Source organism: Xenopus laevis, chromosome 4L, assembly GCF_017654675.1.
Source record: "Xenopus laevis strain J_2021 chromosome 4L, Xenopus_laevis_v10.1, whole genome shotgun sequence".
NCBI lineage: Eukaryota > Metazoa > Chordata > Amphibia > Anura > Pipidae > Xenopus > Xenopus laevis.
Window position 1 is genome coordinate 7,559,377 of NC_054377.1, and position 17,930 is coordinate 7,577,306.

Consider the following 17,930-nt stretch of genomic DNA (forward strand, 5'->3'; position numbering starts at 1 on the left):
GACACCTAGAGAAACACCTGCAGGTGCCCCTGAACCTGCAACCTGCCTGGCGCGACCCACTATGAAAGGGAGAGAAGGCTCAGTGTCTCTGGGAGAATGGTCCAAAACGTTGAAGCTTTAACTCCCACCTGTGCCAACTGTTTAACTCACCACATAAAAGCCCACCCTGCGGTGGGAATGCCCCTCCATATCAGCATCTCTCATCTCTGTGGCGGAGATATCTGATCGGCAGAGACTAGTAGTGTGCTCTCAGCTGCACAGTCATAGGTGTGAGTTCATTCTGGGAAATTACTCAAATGTCTAGCAGCCGCTTCATCCCTGAGCTTGGCAGCGCCCAATCATGATTGCTGTATAGAATTTACATTTTCTTATGGATTTTTAGATTCATTCTGTACTGGTTTTGGCACATTCATTGCAAAACCCAATGTGACTTTCTGTTTTTTTTGTCTGAGGTTTATTAACAACAAATAACTAAATTGAAATATGTATTCACTTTCTGTGTTCTTCTAAATCTCAGTCTGGTCCGTGCTTTCTTCCCTTGTGATCTTCTCGGGTCTTTCCATTCCAAGGAATTTCAGTTCAGACACAGAAAACTTGGGAGTCAGAGCCACATGGTCGTAATCAAACCCCGCCTCCAGCGCAAAAGGCTGGACTTCCTCCGTCTGCTGCTGAGAGGGTCAGAGACAAATGGAGAGACATTAGTTATTCATTAAAGGCAGCACAGTATTTTATCCTGTCTGTATCTGTCACTATAAACAGTATATATCTGTATATGTTAAACACATCCCCTCCATGATGCCTATGATATACTACTTATGGGATCCATTATCCAGAAATCCATAATCCAGAAATCTCTGAATTACGGATTGGCCGTCTCCCATAGACTACATTATAATCAAATAATCCAAATTTTTTAAAATGATTTCCTTTTCTCTATAATAATAAAACAGTAGCTTGTACTTGATTCAAACTAGAATCCTTATTGGAAGTAAAACCAGCCTATTGGGTTTAGTTAATGTTTAAATGATTTTCTAGTAGACTTAATCTATGAAGATCGAAATTACGTAAAGATCTGTTAAAAAAAAACCCAGGTCCCGAGCATTCTGGATAACAGGTCCCATACCTATATTTAATGCCATAGAAAGTCCATGTGTAAATGACTACGGGCATAAGTGTCTGCCATATGCAAGGCATCTCCCCTTTAACTAAACAGCAAATAGTAGCCGGCAAAGGAAGGTGTTTTAATCAGCTCTCCCTGAGAAAAACATGGCAATAAAAATGCGGTGTGTGGGTACATTTAGGGAGGTCACATTTTTCTTTGCCCCCTAAACGACAATTTGTTAATGAGCTGCAAGCCTCATAACCCTTAAAGAACAAGCTACGCACCTTACATGCATACTTGACCCTCAATAGCAGGGATTCTTAAAGGAGAACTAAAGCCTAACTAAAGAAGTAGTTGGAAATGTTGTACATGATGTTTTGTGCTTTTGTACCAGCCCACAGCCCTTTAGCAGTAAAGATCTGTGTCTCCAAAGATGCCCCAGTAGCTCCCCATCTTCTTTTCTGCTGATTCACTGCACATGCTCTGTGCTGCTGTCACTTACTGAGCTTAGGGACCCACTCACAATATACAGTACACATAGAATAGAAATGTCACAATATAAGGCTGATTAGTAATTAATACACATAATTACTACATGGCAGCACAGAAACCAGTGCAATTAGCATCAGAATTTAATAATCAGCAAACCTGTAGCATCAGCTTATATTACAGCCAGGGAAGCTCATTTTCTGCTGGATAATTAGTGACGAGCCCTAAGCTTAGCTTCTCAACAGCCAATCAGAGCCCACTGAGCATGTGGGTGTTACAGACACTTTCCAAGATGGTGACCCCCTGTGACAAGTTTGAAGTCCTGGATCATTGCTGCTATTGACAAGCTCAAACTTTAGCCTCGTGCAATAAGTTCACTCTATAAAATTTGGCAATTTTAGCCAAATCTTCTGCCTGTCCGAACCGAATCCAGGGACTTTTCGTCACAAAACAAGGTAGTAAAAAATGTTTTCCCACCCCTAATTTGCATATGTAAATTAGGATTCGGTTCAGTATTCGGCTGAATCATTCGTGAAGGATTCGGGGGTTCAAAATAGTGGATTCAGTGCATCCCTAGTCAATATATACGTGCCAAAACACCTGTAATGTTTGGGAAACGGGCCATAAAAATCTAAAAATCCCTTTATGGTCTTTTTCATTAATGTCTAGCAATGCCGGTGATTCCTGGTCCCTAGACAATAATTAGGGCATGAAAATTACATTTGCAAAATGGATTCCGGCATTTGAACCCTATGTTGAACCAATTTTTTTTGAACCAATCAGCAGGAAGCATTTACTGGTCTGCTGTTTAGAATCAAACATCTGATTGGTTGCTATGGGTCGGACCTGGTATTGGACTTCGTTCATCTAGCTGTTACATTATCCCTGATGCTGTGTATTAATTATCAGTGATCAGTATTATTAGAGAACAAGGAGACACGGGCACAAGTGAATGCACCTCATTGGCAGCGGTGTTCTGGCAGGAGGGAAGAGTACGGAAGTCCAAGCGAGTAGATCGGGAGAAAGAAGGAATGTAGGAGGGCCCCTCGCACTCTGCCTCACCGGGAAGCAACTCTGCAGAACAGAAACAGTCACTGATTCAACTGTGTGGATTGTAATACATGAAACAACACAATCACACAACTGAGAGAATACACTGTTTATTTCTTCACATCTATGTTTCTGCCTTGAACCTCAAGTCACAGTAATATATGCAACAGAAGCATTGATGATGCAAAAAAACATTGAGCCTTTTCGCCTTTCAATGGCTGCCCCCATTGCTACACAGCAGCTTGTTTATATAAACTATAGTAGTACTTATCTGTTATCTACTGTGTATCCTGTGATTGAATTCCTGCCCCCATGGCTACACAGCAGCTTGTTTATATAAACTATAGTAGTACTTATCTGTTATCTACTGTGTATCCTGTGATTGAATTCCTGCCCCCATGGCTACACAGCAGCTTGTTTATATAAACTATAGTAGTACTTATCTGTTATCTACTGTGTATCCTGTGCTTGAATGGCTGCCCCCATGGCTACACAGCAGCTTGTTTATATAAACTATAGTAGTACTTATCTGTTATCTACTGTGTATCCTGTGCTTGAATGGCTGCCCCCATGGCTACACAGCAGCTTGTTTATATAAACTATAGTAGTACTTATCTGTTATCTACTGTGTATACTGTGCTTGAATGGCTGCCCCCATGGCTACACAGCCGCTTGTTTATATAAACTTTAGTAGTACTTTTCTGTTATCTACTGTGTATCCTGTGCTTGAATGGCTGCCCCCATGGCTACACAGCAGCTTGTATATATAAACTATAGTAGTACTTGTCTGTTATCTACTGTGTATCCTGTGCTTGAATGGCTGCCCCCATGGCTACACAGCAGCTTGTATATATAAACTATAGTAGTACTTGTCTGTTATCTACTGTGTATCCTGTGCTTGAATGGCTGCCCCCATGGCTACACAGCAGCTTGTATATATAAACTATAGGAGTACTTATCTGTTATCTACTGTGTATCCTGTGCTTGAATGGCTGCCCCCATGGCTACACAGCAGCTTGTATATATAAACTATAGGAGTACTTATCTGTTATCTACTGTGTATCCTGTGCTTGAATGGCTGCCCCCATGGCTACACAGCAGCTTGTTTATATAAACTATAGTAGAGTTTCTGAAGCAAACACACCAGTTTTACCAGTGCAAAGCAACACTGTATTATATTTTTATTATTTTAAAACACTTTAATTTTTTGATGTTACTGTTCCTTTGAGAGCCGATTAATTGAATGAAAGAGACTTACCAAGACTAGAACATGCCCTGTCTTCATTATCTGTCTCATAATCAGAGGAATCCATGTTCCATGAATCCATGTCAACCTTATTAAAGAAAACAGCAAAGTAGAGAGGTTCTGTTGAGAACAGAAAGGGTCGGTTCTAGACAAATCTCTACCGAAGTCGAGCAGAGGTTGAACATTTTGAAGCAATCTCCCCACGGGGAACACAAAAGTAAACACAGGAGCCAGTTTAAGGAGAACTAAACGCTAAAAATGAAAATGGCTAAAATTGCCATGTTTTACGTAATGAATTTATTGCACCAGCCTAAAGTTTGAGCTTGTCAATAGCAGCAACGATCCAGGACTTCAAACTTGTCACAGGGGGTCACCATCTTGGAAAGTGTCTGTGACACTCACATGCTCAGTGGGCTCTGATTGGCTGTTGAGAAGCTAAGCTTAGGGCTCGTCACTAATTATCCAGCAGAAAATGAGCTTCCCTGGCTGTAATATAAGCTGATGCTACAGGTTTGCTGATTATTAAATTCTGATGCTAATTGCACTGGTTTCTGTGCTGCCATGTAGTAATTATCTGTATTAATTACTAATCAGCCTTATATTGTGACATTTCTATTCTATGTGTACTGTATATTGTGAGTGGGTCCCTAAGCTCAGTAAGTGACAGCAGCACAGAGCATGTGCAGTGAATCAGCAGAAAAGAAGATGGGGAGCTACTGGGGCATCTTTGGAGACACAGATCTTTACTGCTAAAGGGCTGTGGTTGCCTTGGGCTGGTACAGAAGCACAAAACATAATTTAAAACATTTCTAGCTACTTCTTTAGTTAATATTTAGTTATCCTTTAACATGCATAACAGATGCACAAGGATGAAGGTCGGGTCCTTGAGTGATGTGAATGCATTCATCCCACATGTTATTTACCATACTCCACACTTATATACAGCGGTATATACAGCATGCTAACAGTGGGAATACAGCTTTGTATGTACCTGGTCTGATTCTTTAGCAGCACTGTCTGTATTTCTGTCCCCTGCATTATCCTTCGCTCTTGCCCTCTGCCAGACGCACTGTTGTTCCGATACTGAGAAGGGTCCGAACTTCATCAGCTGTCTCTCTGAAAAAGAACAAAATCACCATCAGTCAAGGCAATGTTACTTTAGAAATAGAGTTAGCACAGAACTGAGCCTATTTGTATGTCACACATGCAGCTTCCATTTATGGTAACTATGCAGAAATGTAAAAGTTAACACTACATGAAGCCACGGGGTGCAAGGTGCAACATGCCTTGGGAACCCTCAACAGGGCAGCCATCAGGGGGGCACAGGGGCGAAAGTTGTACCTGGCCCAGCAGAATTTAAGTTTGAAGAACGTAGACATCGCCGAAGATCCAAAGTCGCGAACGGAGCCGAAGACCCAAAGCCGCAAATGGAGCCTAAGCCATCAAAGCAAAGGACAAGGAAGAAGAACTTGATGGAAATTCCACTGAACACCAATATTTATTTATTTTATTTTTTTAATTAAATCCCTGGCCATCGATGTTTTATTTTAATCCTCTATGGCCCCTGGTCACCAATGTTTTTTCTTTTTTAATTTTCTATGGGGCCCCTGGCCACAAATGTTTTATTTTTACATTTTCTAAGGGGCCCCTGGCCAACAATGTTTTTTTTAACTTGTAGGGGGGGCCCGGCCACCAATGAAGTTTTTATGGGGGGACCTGACCACCAATTGTCTTTTTTTTTTAACTTGTGGGGGGAACCCTGGCCACAAAAAGATTTTTTTAACTTTTATGGAGGGCCTCTGACCACCAATTCTTTTTGTTTTAACTTGTATGGCCACCAATGGGTATTTAGCATTTATATTTTAGTACCCATGTTTGTGTGGCTTTTTATGTGTGGGGGTACGTTGGGTCTGGGATGGGGCCCCCGGTGCAGGACGGGGCCCAGGAAATTTTGTCGTACGGGGCCCCATAATCTCTGATGGTGGCCCTGGCCCTCAAATAACAACTGCCTTGGTCTAGCATTATTAATAGGGCTAATTTTATATCCTGCACCTACAGGTACTCATGTCCCTTACCTACTGTACCTTATCCACCAGGGAAACCTAAGCCCAAATACACACAATTTACTGCCCTGGCAGCCAAAGTGGAAACAGTTAATAGATTTCCTTAAAAACAAACTTGTTTTCTCTCCCGCTGCCCCTATAATAAGATATTTGTGCATTTAAGGGAAGCTGGGAGGAAAGATGCCGGGTAAATATGTTTCCCCCTCCCTGACAATATGGAAACGGCTGAGCAAGTTTCAGACAAACAGACTGCGGCCAAAACAGGTTCCTATTGGTCTCAGCCGAATATCCGTGTCTCCTGTTGTTTCACATGCTTGCTCGATTCTTCTGAATGGTCTGCTTGTGCCGAATGAAAACGTTTGGAAAGGGAATAACGGTTTCTGGATATTCACTAGACACAGGCTGAATGGATGAATTCAAGTGATGGGGTACATTTTACTCCAACTGAAAATGTGGCCCCTGATCAGCCCCCCCAGTGACTCCAATGGAAATAGCTCAGCAAACTTGAAAACTCACCTTAGTATTTACATTTATGGGTAGTGATGGCACGAATACGATTTGGCTTCCCTGAGCCCACTGAAACTCGAAAGGTGAAGACAGACATGGCTACAAAATAGACTATATGATAATTGCCTTTACTGTAACACTATAGGGGTTAAGTCTGAATGCCAAAAACTCAGAAAATTCGAGTTTAGTGAAAAAAAACTTAAATTTTTCGGCAATAATTATACCCCGAGTAATTATACATCTCAGACCTGCCGAGGTTGTATATAAGTCAATGGGAGAGGTCCTAAAAATATCCTGATCTGCGCTGGGTTTCGTGCAATAATCTGAAGATTTTGTGGTTTCTGGGCAAAATAAAATTCAGATTTTTGTATGATTTTCACAATCGCGAAACTGGAATTTTTTGGGAAAATGTATTGATAAATAAGGGCGAATAACTACGGATGCACCGAATCCACTATTTTGGATTCAGCCGAACCACCAAATCCTTTGTGAAAGATTTAGCCGAATACTGAACCAAATCCGAACCTTAATTTGCATATGCAAATCAGTGAGGTGGAGGGAAAAAGAGAGCCGAGCCCGAAGTACACGGCTAAAAAAATTTTTACTTCCTTGTTGATTTTAAGGATTCGGTTACAGTTCGGCCAGGCACAAGGATTCGGCTGAATCCGAATCCTGCTAAAAATGGCTGAATCCTGGTCGAATACCGAACCGAATCCTGGATAAGGCGCATCCCTATAAATAACCTGTGTGGATTTGGTGGGAGTCGATTTCAGAAAAGGGAGAGATATTTCGGATTTTGATAAATAACCCCCTATGTGTGTTTTAGCAAAGGCGATTCTCAGTATTGTCTATGGCAGGGTATTTTTTAGCCATACAATTACTAGTCGCTCTGTGTGTCTTCAAACATGGTCCAAATGAGTCCAAAAGTGATGAACCCAATCTCAACACACAATGCCCAGTGGAACTCATTTATAAACAGTGGGCAAATTTGCTCCTGGGCAGTAACCCATGGCAACCAATCAGATGATTGCTGTCACTGCTCAACCTGCAGCTGGCTGAAAAAAGCTAATCACTGATTGGTTGCTAAGGGTTACTGCCCAGGTGCAAATTTACCCACTGTTTATACAGTAAATGAGCCCCACTGTGTTATAACCCTTACATACGATTTTTTTTTTTTACTGTATTTTTATTGTACTGTAAGACACAAAAAGAATGGCTTTATATGTCCCTAAATCAAGTGCTCAATGTTAACCAATATCAATCCCACAGTGAAAGCTCATGTAGTGCAGCTGGCACCTTGTTATCTCATTGCAATGGATGGAGGCCTCATCCTGGACAGCCCCAATATTTATATAGATTTATCATTATTTATATTCATTTATCCTTATATCCCACAATGTAAACTTGGCCCTGAATACTGTATCTAGAAGGCACTTTGCCCACCACAATTCTTAAAGAGCTTGTCGTGTGTATATTATAAACTTTACCCCCCCCCCGATACAGTGATGTTTTGCACTCTAGGACTTCCTGTTCTAACTGTCACTTTTCTGCTTATTTTCTGCACTGCCAGCAAAACAATAACAGCACTAGACACAAGCAGCAGATGTTGCCAAATCAGATGAAAAGCAAAAAAAAAGAAAAAGTCTCTAATATTCCCCAGGGTCTTTGCCCACACAGATGCTAAAACCTCATGGAGCCTCTGAGCTGATCCTGCGTGGATCTTATACTGACGCATGCAGTCCTGCAGGTACACGTGAGGGTCTGCCAGTCTGCTTTCTAAGTCCAAGTGATGCATTTTCTTTTAAATAGGTGGTTTACCGTTAGGTTATCTTTTAGTATGATATAGAATAACTCATTTTAAGTGACTTTTCAATTGGTCTTCATTATTTCTTTTGTATAGTTTTTGAATTATTTGCCTTCTTCTTCTGACTCTTTCCGGCTTTCAAATGGGGGTCACTGACCCCATCTAAAAACAAATGCTCTGTAAGGCTACAAATTAGTGATGTGCGGGTCGGGTTTTTTCCGACCCTAACCAGCCCTCCCTCAGCCCAGGGTCGGCTAGACCCCCTCTCCCGATATTCAGATTGTGAAAAAAAATTTAGTCTGCGCATGCGGGCGGCGGCGTTCGTTCATGCGCACTGAGCGGGCCTTAGTTCATCAGTCACAGTAGGGGGGTGGCCAGAGGGGGGCCCTGGACAGCAGTCCCGGTGGGCCACAGGCCCCCCGGTCCGGCCCTGCCTCAGCCCGCACCCGCCTGCATCCGACTTCCGGGTTCCTTTTATAGACCCGTCCCAACCCGCCAATGAGGTCACAAAAGGGGTGGGGCAAGCAAATGCGCAGCTATAAAGCCAGAAGTCCCCATCCACGAGGAGGATTGTGAGGTCGGCCAGTCTCTTATTCAAATCAGTGCATGGTTACTAGGGTAATTTGGACCCTAGCAACCAGACTGCTAAAACTGCAAACTAGAGAGCTGCTGAATAAAAAGCTAAATAACTCAAAAGCCACAAATAATAAAAAATGAAACCCAATTGCAAACTGTCTCAGAATATCCCTCTCTACATCATACTAACAGTTAATTTAAAGGTGAACAACCCTTTAACTGATACTGGTCTGCAAATTTACTATTGTATTGCTGCAGAAGGAAATGTAAATTGAGCAAGGGGGGGGTTACAGTAACCACTCACCCCAACTGCACAGAGACATTCTGCATAAAGCATTGATTGCTGCTCGCTGCTCATTTCCACTTGTTGCCCAATAGTCTTTTCTCTCTTCCTTGTTGAGTCTTGCAACATATATTTCCTAACTCAGATATTGTATAGTTGCTGTACTGTATCCCTTTCTGGCTTCTTTTACAAACAGGAGCTGAAATGGGAGACCGGAAAGTGATGGGGAACGACACACTTATCAGCAGTGGAAACCCCTAGAAAATGTACCTTTAGGAGGATGAGTAAAAGTCCCAAGGAACTGCTCATAGGACTGCTCGGGGATACTAATGAACCGATCCAGAACATCCGAGGTCTGGTCACCCTCCGACATGATGGAGCATTCGGTCAGTGAGCTCGGCATGACTCTCTGCAGAAGAATAAGAGACACAATATATATATATATATATTCAAATTAATACTGTGATTGATCAAATAACCAACTGCTCCAGGTCTGGACTGGGAGTCAAAATAGGACCTGGCATTTCAGCAGCCTCCCACCTGCCCAATAAATAGTGATTGTCTATAGCAACTTACAGCAGCCCATCTGGCATTTGCCAGAACCCACAGATAGCCAGTCCGGACCTGAACTGCTCCATTGTCTACCCACCATGCATCAGTTTCTAACCCTACATGCCACAAGTGTACAATAGAACTAGCCATACACTCAAAATCACGTCCCCCCGGAGAAATGGGGCTCAGGGATGTCCTTAAATTTGTCTGGTGCAATTAAACACTATATATAAGCTGGGCAACAGTGAAATCCAAGTACCATCTTGCCCTACAGTCACCATCTTTCTCTGATCTGCTATCCCATACTCTTCCTACTTAGAGTACCTGGAGTAGGAAGAGTATGGGTTGGAAGAATATAAGTAGGAAGAGTATGTATAAGAAGAGTACGAGTAGGGAGAGTATGATTAGTAAAAGTACGAGTAGGAAGAGTACGAGTAGGAAGAGTACGAGTAGGAAGAGTATGAGTAGGAAGAGTATGAGTAGGAAGAGTATGAGTAGTAAGCGTACGAGTTGGAAAAGTATGAGTATGAAGAGTATGAGTAGGAAGAGTACAAGTAGGAAGAGTACGAGTAGGAAGAGTACGAGTAGGAAGAGTACGAGTAGGAAGAGTACGAGTAGGAAGAGTACGAGTAGGAAGAGTACGAGTAGGAAGAGTACGAGTAGGAAGAGTATGTGTAGGAAAAGTATGAGTAGGAAAAGTATGAGTAGGAAGAGTATGAGTAGTAAGCGTATGAGTTGGAAAAGTATGAGTAGGAAGAGTACAAGTAGGGAGAGTGTGGGTAGGAAGAGTACAAGTAGGAAGAGTATGAGTAGGAAGAGTATGAGTAGGAAGAGTATGTGTAGGAAAAATACGAGTAGGGAGAGTACAAGTAGGAAGAGTACAAGTAGGAAGAGTAAGAGTAGGAAGAGTACGAGTAGGAAGAGTACGAGTAGGAAGAGTACGAGTAGGAAGAGTACGAGTAGGAAGAGTACGAGTAGGAAGAGTACGAGTAGGAAGAGTACGGGTAGGAAGAGTACGGGTAGGAAGAGTACGGGTAGGAAGAGTACAAGTAGGAAGAGTATGAATAGGAAGGGTAGATATGTATAAGGCTAGGGCTCATTAACCAACATAAAGGCAAAATTGCACTAGTGCAGTTGCCAATAGCAACCAATCAGCAACTAGGCTACTGCATGTCAGAAAATGAAAGCAATAGACTCATTGGTTGCTATAAGTCACTGCACTGGTACAATGTAGCACCTATACAGGTAGATTAACCCCTATATGTCTCCTTTGGACACTTCTATGCTGAGACCAATTTTGTAATCCCCTGTGGGAGTCAGAAGCACAATGAAGTAACCACACTTTTTTTGGTGGTTTATATGCAAATGGAGGTGGTTTAGGGACGGAAACGGTGGCTTTTGTCTTGTTTTTCTGCTTTCAAGTTATACGAAGGGATGATTTAACACCATCTGTATCCAGGAGGCGGCCATCAGCTCAAACATTCATTTCTAATTCACTTCTGTTGCACTACAACTCCCAGCATCTCTGCATGGGCTGTACTGGTGGCTGCTTGGGTCAGTACAAGCAGGGCCTCACTTTGGGGGGAGTGAGGGAGTCTAGCGTGGGACAATATTGTACAACAACTGATAGATCATGTGGGACTACACAATCCCATTGACAGCTAACTCTCTACTTTAGGTATATTCTAACTCACCTATTCTATTGTGCCTTTACTTTCCCCTCATTATTACTCTGTCCCTAAATTATATTCCCATTCACTTTTGCTTTAAAGAGGAAGTAAAGTCTAAAATAGAATAAGGCTAGAAATGCTGTATTTTGTATACTAAACATAAACATGAACTTACTGCACCACAAGTCTAATCAAACAAATGATTTAAGCTTTCAAAGTTGCCCACAGGGGGTCACCATCTTGTAACTTTGTTATACATCTTTGCAAGACCAAGACTGTGCACATGCTCAGTGTGGTCTGGGCTGCTTAGGGATCGTCATAAATGATCAAAACAGCACAAGTCAAATAATATCTGCCAGAAGCCAATACAGCAAGACTGATTAATAATCAGAATATACAGACTGCACTGGGTCCTGTGTTGTCATGTGATCTAATGTGGATTTTACAGTTTTTGTATTGTTTAATACAAACTTTCTCCAACTCTGCAGAACCAGTGGCTGCAGCAAAATAACCCAACAAATAGAATCCCAGTTTATCTGTTTAAATCTGGCTCCATGATCTTTGTCCCTGTAGCTGGTGTTGGAAACAGTAAAGGGGATGTAAAGGCAAAATAAAATCCAATACAAATCTCTACACAGTCGCCGACTGCTCTACAGGGAAACAAACAAAGCTGCTTGAGTTCTGCATGGCTGGGAAGTAAGGCGGGGGCTCCCCCTGCTGTTCATAAGTATGATTGTTTCCCTGCAGAGCAGTTAGGGACTGTCTGACAATTCCTATCCACAGCAGTAAATGAAGTGAGAATCAGAACCTTCTTAGAGTTGGAAGCTGGGACATTGTAACACTCCTTACAAACCTGCATCTCCTATGTAACCTACATACACACACACACACCTGTGTACTAGTTTGTGTCTGCTCTTTATACACCTAGGATAACACACTGTAGCTTGGGTGCAGGGTTAAACACCAGGGTTCCAAAATGCAATTTTTTTCTGGGCACATTTGCAGAGAGGAAGCCCCCTCCAAAAAAAAAAAAAATTACATAAAAAAAGAGTATTATGGGGTTATTTACTAAAATCCGAATTTATCTCATATTTTATTTTAAAAAACCACGACCAAACTCCCATATTCCGATTTTAGTTAATTTATTGATAAAAATCAATTTAATCATATAGCGGGAAAAACTCTATAAAATCTAGCAAAAACTAGAAATCGCTCTAATTTCCTGGCTTTTGCCCAAATTGCTCAAATTTTTCAGGCTTTTTACCCAAATTGCTAAAATTTTTCGAGTTTTTGCCTGAAAACCCTGAAAAAGTCAGATTTTCGGGCAAAACCAAGAGCAGACCTCAAAAATTTTTAATTGAAATTGGTGCATCTCCCACTGACTTATACAGGCAGGCCCGGATTTGTGGCGAGGCCACGCGGAGCGCACGTCCTGGGGGCGCCCACCCAGCGAATCCGGCGCTGTATACAGGACCTCGACAGATCTGAGATGGATGATTTTCAGATTCTGCCTTTTTGCAGCATCGAGGTATAATAGATCTTTTTTTTTTTTTTTTCCTCTAAAAATTCAAGTTTTCTAGTGAAAAAAAATGGAATTTTTCAAGAGTTTAACATTCGGATTTTAATAAATAACCACTTAATATTATGCTAACCTTGGACCTGGGTCTCCCAGGTTTTTCCCCTGGTTCCCAACCCCTGCATATGTTTTTTCTTGTTTTTTAAAATATAACATCCCCAGCATACAATGGTAATGGAGTTGAAACCAGGCACATTGACCCACTAACTGACCTCACCTTGGTGATTCTCCTCTACATCTTTAAATAATGAGTAAATAGCGTCATTCTTTCTGTTTGGTTTATCACTAAAGGGTACAGAAACCCAATAGTTAATTTTGAATTAATTCACATTTACTCCGGGTGCTTCTCTGAGCACTTCTGCATCAATTTACTATTTGCACATGTCTCACTATCATTGCTCAGGCAATGCCTGGCTTTGACATTAATTAGTGAAACGATGAACCAAACCCCCGCCTGGCACTTTCTTAACCAATTTAATTGTGCCAAGCAGAAGCAGGTTGCTAGGGACAATCACCCTGGCAACCTGATGGCACAGTTGAAAAAGGTTGCTAGGGACAATCAAGCTGGCAACCAGATGGCACAGTAGAAGCAGGTTGCTATGGACAATCACCAGATGGCACAGAGGATCATATTAGGCGGCAGCCCCTACCGGTAATACAAATCGCCAAGGGGTAATATTCTTGTGCCAAAGAACTTGCACTCTATTCCCAATGGAAGATGACCTATTCCAAATAAGTAACAAGAGTCCATACAGTGTTTCTTCTAAACAATATGCGACTTCTCAGAGCAACTAGATAATAAAAAAAGCCACTTACCGACTCCCCTTTTCGCCGAGCAGCCTCTCTCCGGCCCGTAGCCCAGCACTCTTGCACGGCCGCTGGGAACTGTAGTCCAAGCGTCTCTGCTGTGAGCCACAGGCGAATTAGGCGCGGACTACAATTCCCAGCGTGCATCGCGTGGAAATCCACGTCCTTGGCAACGGTTGCTGTGGAAGCGGATCTTTCTTGAGGAACCACGTGACTACCAGGCCTCAGCCACAGGGCGGGGCTTGGAAAACCTGCTTTGTTTTTACTAATAGGGATCCAGGCAATTAATCATTAATATAAAGATGGCTATTCTCAATTGTTGCTGATATCCAGTTTGTTTTTTAATGTCCTAAAAGGACAGGGTTAATGCTGGGCAGGAATAGCAGTTGTCCTGTCCCAGCAAACACCTCAAAAAATGTCCTTGATGTAAGGGAAGGCTGTAATTAAAAGTGAAAACTTTGTGTTAGATATTTTCAGTGTACACAGACATGATGAGTTTACACAAATTGTTCAGATATCGCCCTATTTTTCTCTTGTCCTCTGGTCACCTCTAGTCACAGCTTGTCACCCTTTCTGCAAAAAAATACTGGCCTTCCTATATATTTATGGTTTCTCCCTATAAAATACCGGGCAGGTGGCAACCATACCGGGTGTCCCATTGGCCCAGTCCAACCCTGATAGGGTTGCCACCTTTGCTGATGACAAAACCCGAACTTGGGGGTGGGTCAGATAACATTGGGGGTGGGGCAGTGATGTATGAACAGGCATGATGACATCAGAGGCGGGTCGGGTTGCCACCTGGCTGGTAAGTATTTATGGACCGGGCTTAGGGCTCTTACAGACGAGCGTTTTTACCTGCGTTCCGTTTTTCGGCGTTTAGCCGAAGGGGAGCGCAGGAATAGATGCATTACATTTTTTCCAATGGGTCTGTACTCACACAGGCGCATGTAGGCGCCGAACGCACGCCTGTGTGAGTACAGCCCCATTGGAAAAAATGTAATGCGTCTATTCCTGCGCTCCCCTGCGGCTGAACGCAGAAAAATGGAACGCAGGGGAGCGCAGGTAAAAACACTCGCCAGTAAGAGCCCTTAGCATTTTGCTTTGCGTCACATTCAATATGTAGCAGACGTAGGAGAAATAGCTGCCTAGAAGCTTGACTGAATGTAGATGCAACAACCCCAGAATGCGATTCAGATGTATTTGTTATGTTTGCTTTTAGAACTCTGGAAAATAACATTTATTATTATTTAAATGAATTTGCACAAATTGTGTTTATTTCCCTAATGTATCACAGAGCCATGCTATGACTGCTGTTGCTTCAGACACATTCAGGAGTCCAGTTGTTAGGTGGAAACATATATATATAGGCTGAGTCTGGTCTTTTCTTTACCTATGGTAAAATGTTGGTGCTAAAGAAATTGGGCAGCTACTGAACAGGCAAAGCTTGTGTAACATATTGCAAGTTATCAGCCATTTGCATTTCTGGGCCTGGTAAAAGTGATTAGTTGTTGGATTGCTGAATTGTAGGAAAAAAAATTTAGCTTAGAAAATTTTAGCTTAGAAAATTTTAGCTTAAAGGAAAACTAAACTTCCAGAACAATGTAGGTCTCTATAAAAAAAAAAATATTGCATCAAACATACTACTAAAAAGCAGGGTTGTAAAACCCTGCTTTTTAGTAGTATGTGCCATTAGGTAATCATAAATAGAAAATTGCCATTTTAATAAATAAGGACAGCCCCCTGGGATTGTATGATTCACTGTACTCACAAACACACCAAACAAACTATACATGTTAGGTCACATGAGCCAATTAACAGACAGAGTTCTGTCTTTTGCTTCCACACTTCTTCCTGTTACAGTTAGAGCTGCAGTATTTCTGGTCAGCTGATCTCTGAGGCAGCACACAGACCATCACGAAATGGTGGCTCAAGGTAAGAGATGTAAAAGGGCAATATTTACTTAAATTTATATTTCAGTTTGGTAAGATTCTTTAATATGTCACTTAATTTGATATAAACTATGGGGCACATTTACTTAGCTCGAGTGAAGGATTAGAAGGAAAAATACTTCGAATTTCGAAATATTTTTTTGGCTACTTTGACCATCGAATTGGCTACTTTGACCTTTGACTACGACTTCAAATCGAACGATTCGAACTAAAAATCGTTCGACTATTCGACCATTAGATAGTCGAAGTACTGTCTCTTTAAAAAAAACTTTGACCACCTACTTCGCCATCTAAAACCTACCGAGCACCAATGTTAGCCTATGGGGAAGGTCCCCATAGGCTTTCCTAGCAATTTGTGATCGAAGGAAAATCGTTCGATCGATAGATTAAAATCCTTCGAATCGTTCGATTCGGAGGATTTAATCATTTGAATCAAAGGAATTGCGGTAAACCCTTCGACTTCGATATTCGAAGTTGAAGTATTTAACTTTGATGGTCGAATATCGAGGGTTAATTAACCCTCGATATTCCACCCATAGTAAATGTGCCCCTATCTGTTGCTCAAGTATTAATTTTGGAGGTATAGTTTTCCTTTAAGACATAAGGCTCCTCATTATGGAAAAAAAAACCCAAGCAATCCAGATATTATCCCATTCCCGTATATAGTTTTCATTTACCACTTTGCTTAGGGGGTAAAATGTGCTAAATAATACAAGTAGACATTTAAAATTAAGATTCAAATCTTTATTGAACAACAACAAAAAATAAAAACAAATACAACAATTTATATAGAGATTGTGTTCCGGATATATTAGCAGCAATCTCAGCAATAAATCAAGAAAATGTTATAAACAATTAGCATTTTGACAGTTTTACGTTTTCCTCTGTCACAAACCACTTTTTGCTAGTTCCAAAAATAATGGAACGCCCCAAAGGAGGGGGTACAATTAGCATTATTAAAAAATAACTGCAATAATCATAAAATAAGGATGCGCGATATCAAAAATAAAATGTTTCATATTATTATTATTTTTTTTTTTTTTAAAAAGCCAAACCTGCTTGAAAGCAAATATTGTGGGAGAAAACAAAGAGGTGGAAGTGGAAAACAGACAGGTTTCCTTGAAATCTCCGCTATATGAATCACCCATTCCAATTCTCAGTAATAAATCACACCATTACATCCTGGGAATTCAAATGATTCTGGGAAATGTCTTCAGATTGGATCATGTATCAATTAATTCATGTTAATACAAAACAAATGCAGGCACTAAAACCTCATATTGATTCAAATAAACAAACAGTTAATGCTAAAGAATGTTGTCACATTAATTTAATTAATTAATGTAATTCATTTATATCAAAATCCCTGAGTACATAACCAAATGTATAATAGAAAAAAGTATAATATTAGTATAATAATAGTATAATGTTTTAATAATACAGTAGAACCCACATTTTACATCCCCTGATTTTAAGTTTCCCCTTATTTTACATTGTTGTTTTGTGGTCCCACCTATATATTATGCATAATACATTTGCCTGATTTTACATTGTCCCTGATTTTACACCATTTTTTTCTGGTCCCCAGAAAAACGTAAAATGGGGGTTCTGCTGTAATCTAATTACAGTTTCCTTAGTCTTCTATAATAAAGTACAGGTATGGGACCTGTTATCCAGAATTCTCAGGTAACAAATATTTCTGTCATTAGGATCTTCATACCTTAATTCTACTAGAAAATCATGTAAACATGAAATAAACCCAATGCTGGTTTTGCTTCCAATAAGGATTAATTAGATCTTAATTGGGAATACAAGCCACTGTTTTATTATTATAGAGAAAAAGGAAATCCTTTTTTAACATTTTGATTATTTGGATAAAATGGAGTCTATCGGAGACGGCCTTTCTGTAATTCTGAGCTTTCTGGATAACGGGTTTCCAGATAAAGGATTTCATACCTGTACTGTTTTATTATAACAGAGAAAAAATAAATAATTTTTCCAAAAAATTGGAATATTTGGATCAAATAAGTTTACCGTATTTCAAAGCTTTCTGGATAACGGATCCCTTACCCATATGATCAATTTACATGCCATAACTTAAGGTAAATCAACAATTAAAGGGATACATTCTTTTTTTACCCTTTTACACCATGTTTTGTATCCCATGTTATAAAAGTACAGCAACATTTTTTTTTCTTTCAACTTTCAGATTGGTAGTACAGGTGACGGATGTGTTATCCAGAAACCTTTTATCCA

General features: G+C 40.8%; 1 protein-coding gene across 5 annotated transcripts; it reads right to left on the reverse strand.

The window, feature by feature from the left end:
- Window positions 1–431: 431 nt before the first annotated feature.
- iftap.L (intraflagellar transport associated protein L homeolog) lies at window positions 432–14,290 on the reverse strand. Of its 5 annotated transcripts, XM_041589751.1 has the most exons (7): window positions 13,735–13,908; window positions 9,391–9,529; window positions 5,229–5,321; window positions 4,879–5,003; window positions 3,900–3,975; window positions 2,550–2,665; window positions 432–668 (listed from the first exon to the last, which is right to left on the reverse strand). In XM_041589751.1, exons 1-7 carry the CDS (start codon window positions 13,870–13,872, stop codon window positions 507–509), a joined length of 849 nt encoding a protein of 282 aa, XP_041445685.1. In that variant the 5' UTR covers window positions 13,873–13,908; the 3' UTR covers window positions 432–506. The 5 variants fall into 5 exon arrangements, with proteins under 5 accessions (XP_041445685.1, XP_018112799.1, XP_018112802.1 ...); XM_018257310.2 differs by lacking the exon at window positions 5,229–5,321 and having other exon boundaries at window positions 9,391–9,532; window positions 13,735–13,891; XM_018257313.2 differs by lacking the exon at window positions 5,229–5,321 and having other exon boundaries at window positions 432–665; window positions 13,735–13,887.
- Between the last annotated feature and the right edge of the window lie 3,640 nt (window positions 14,291–17,930).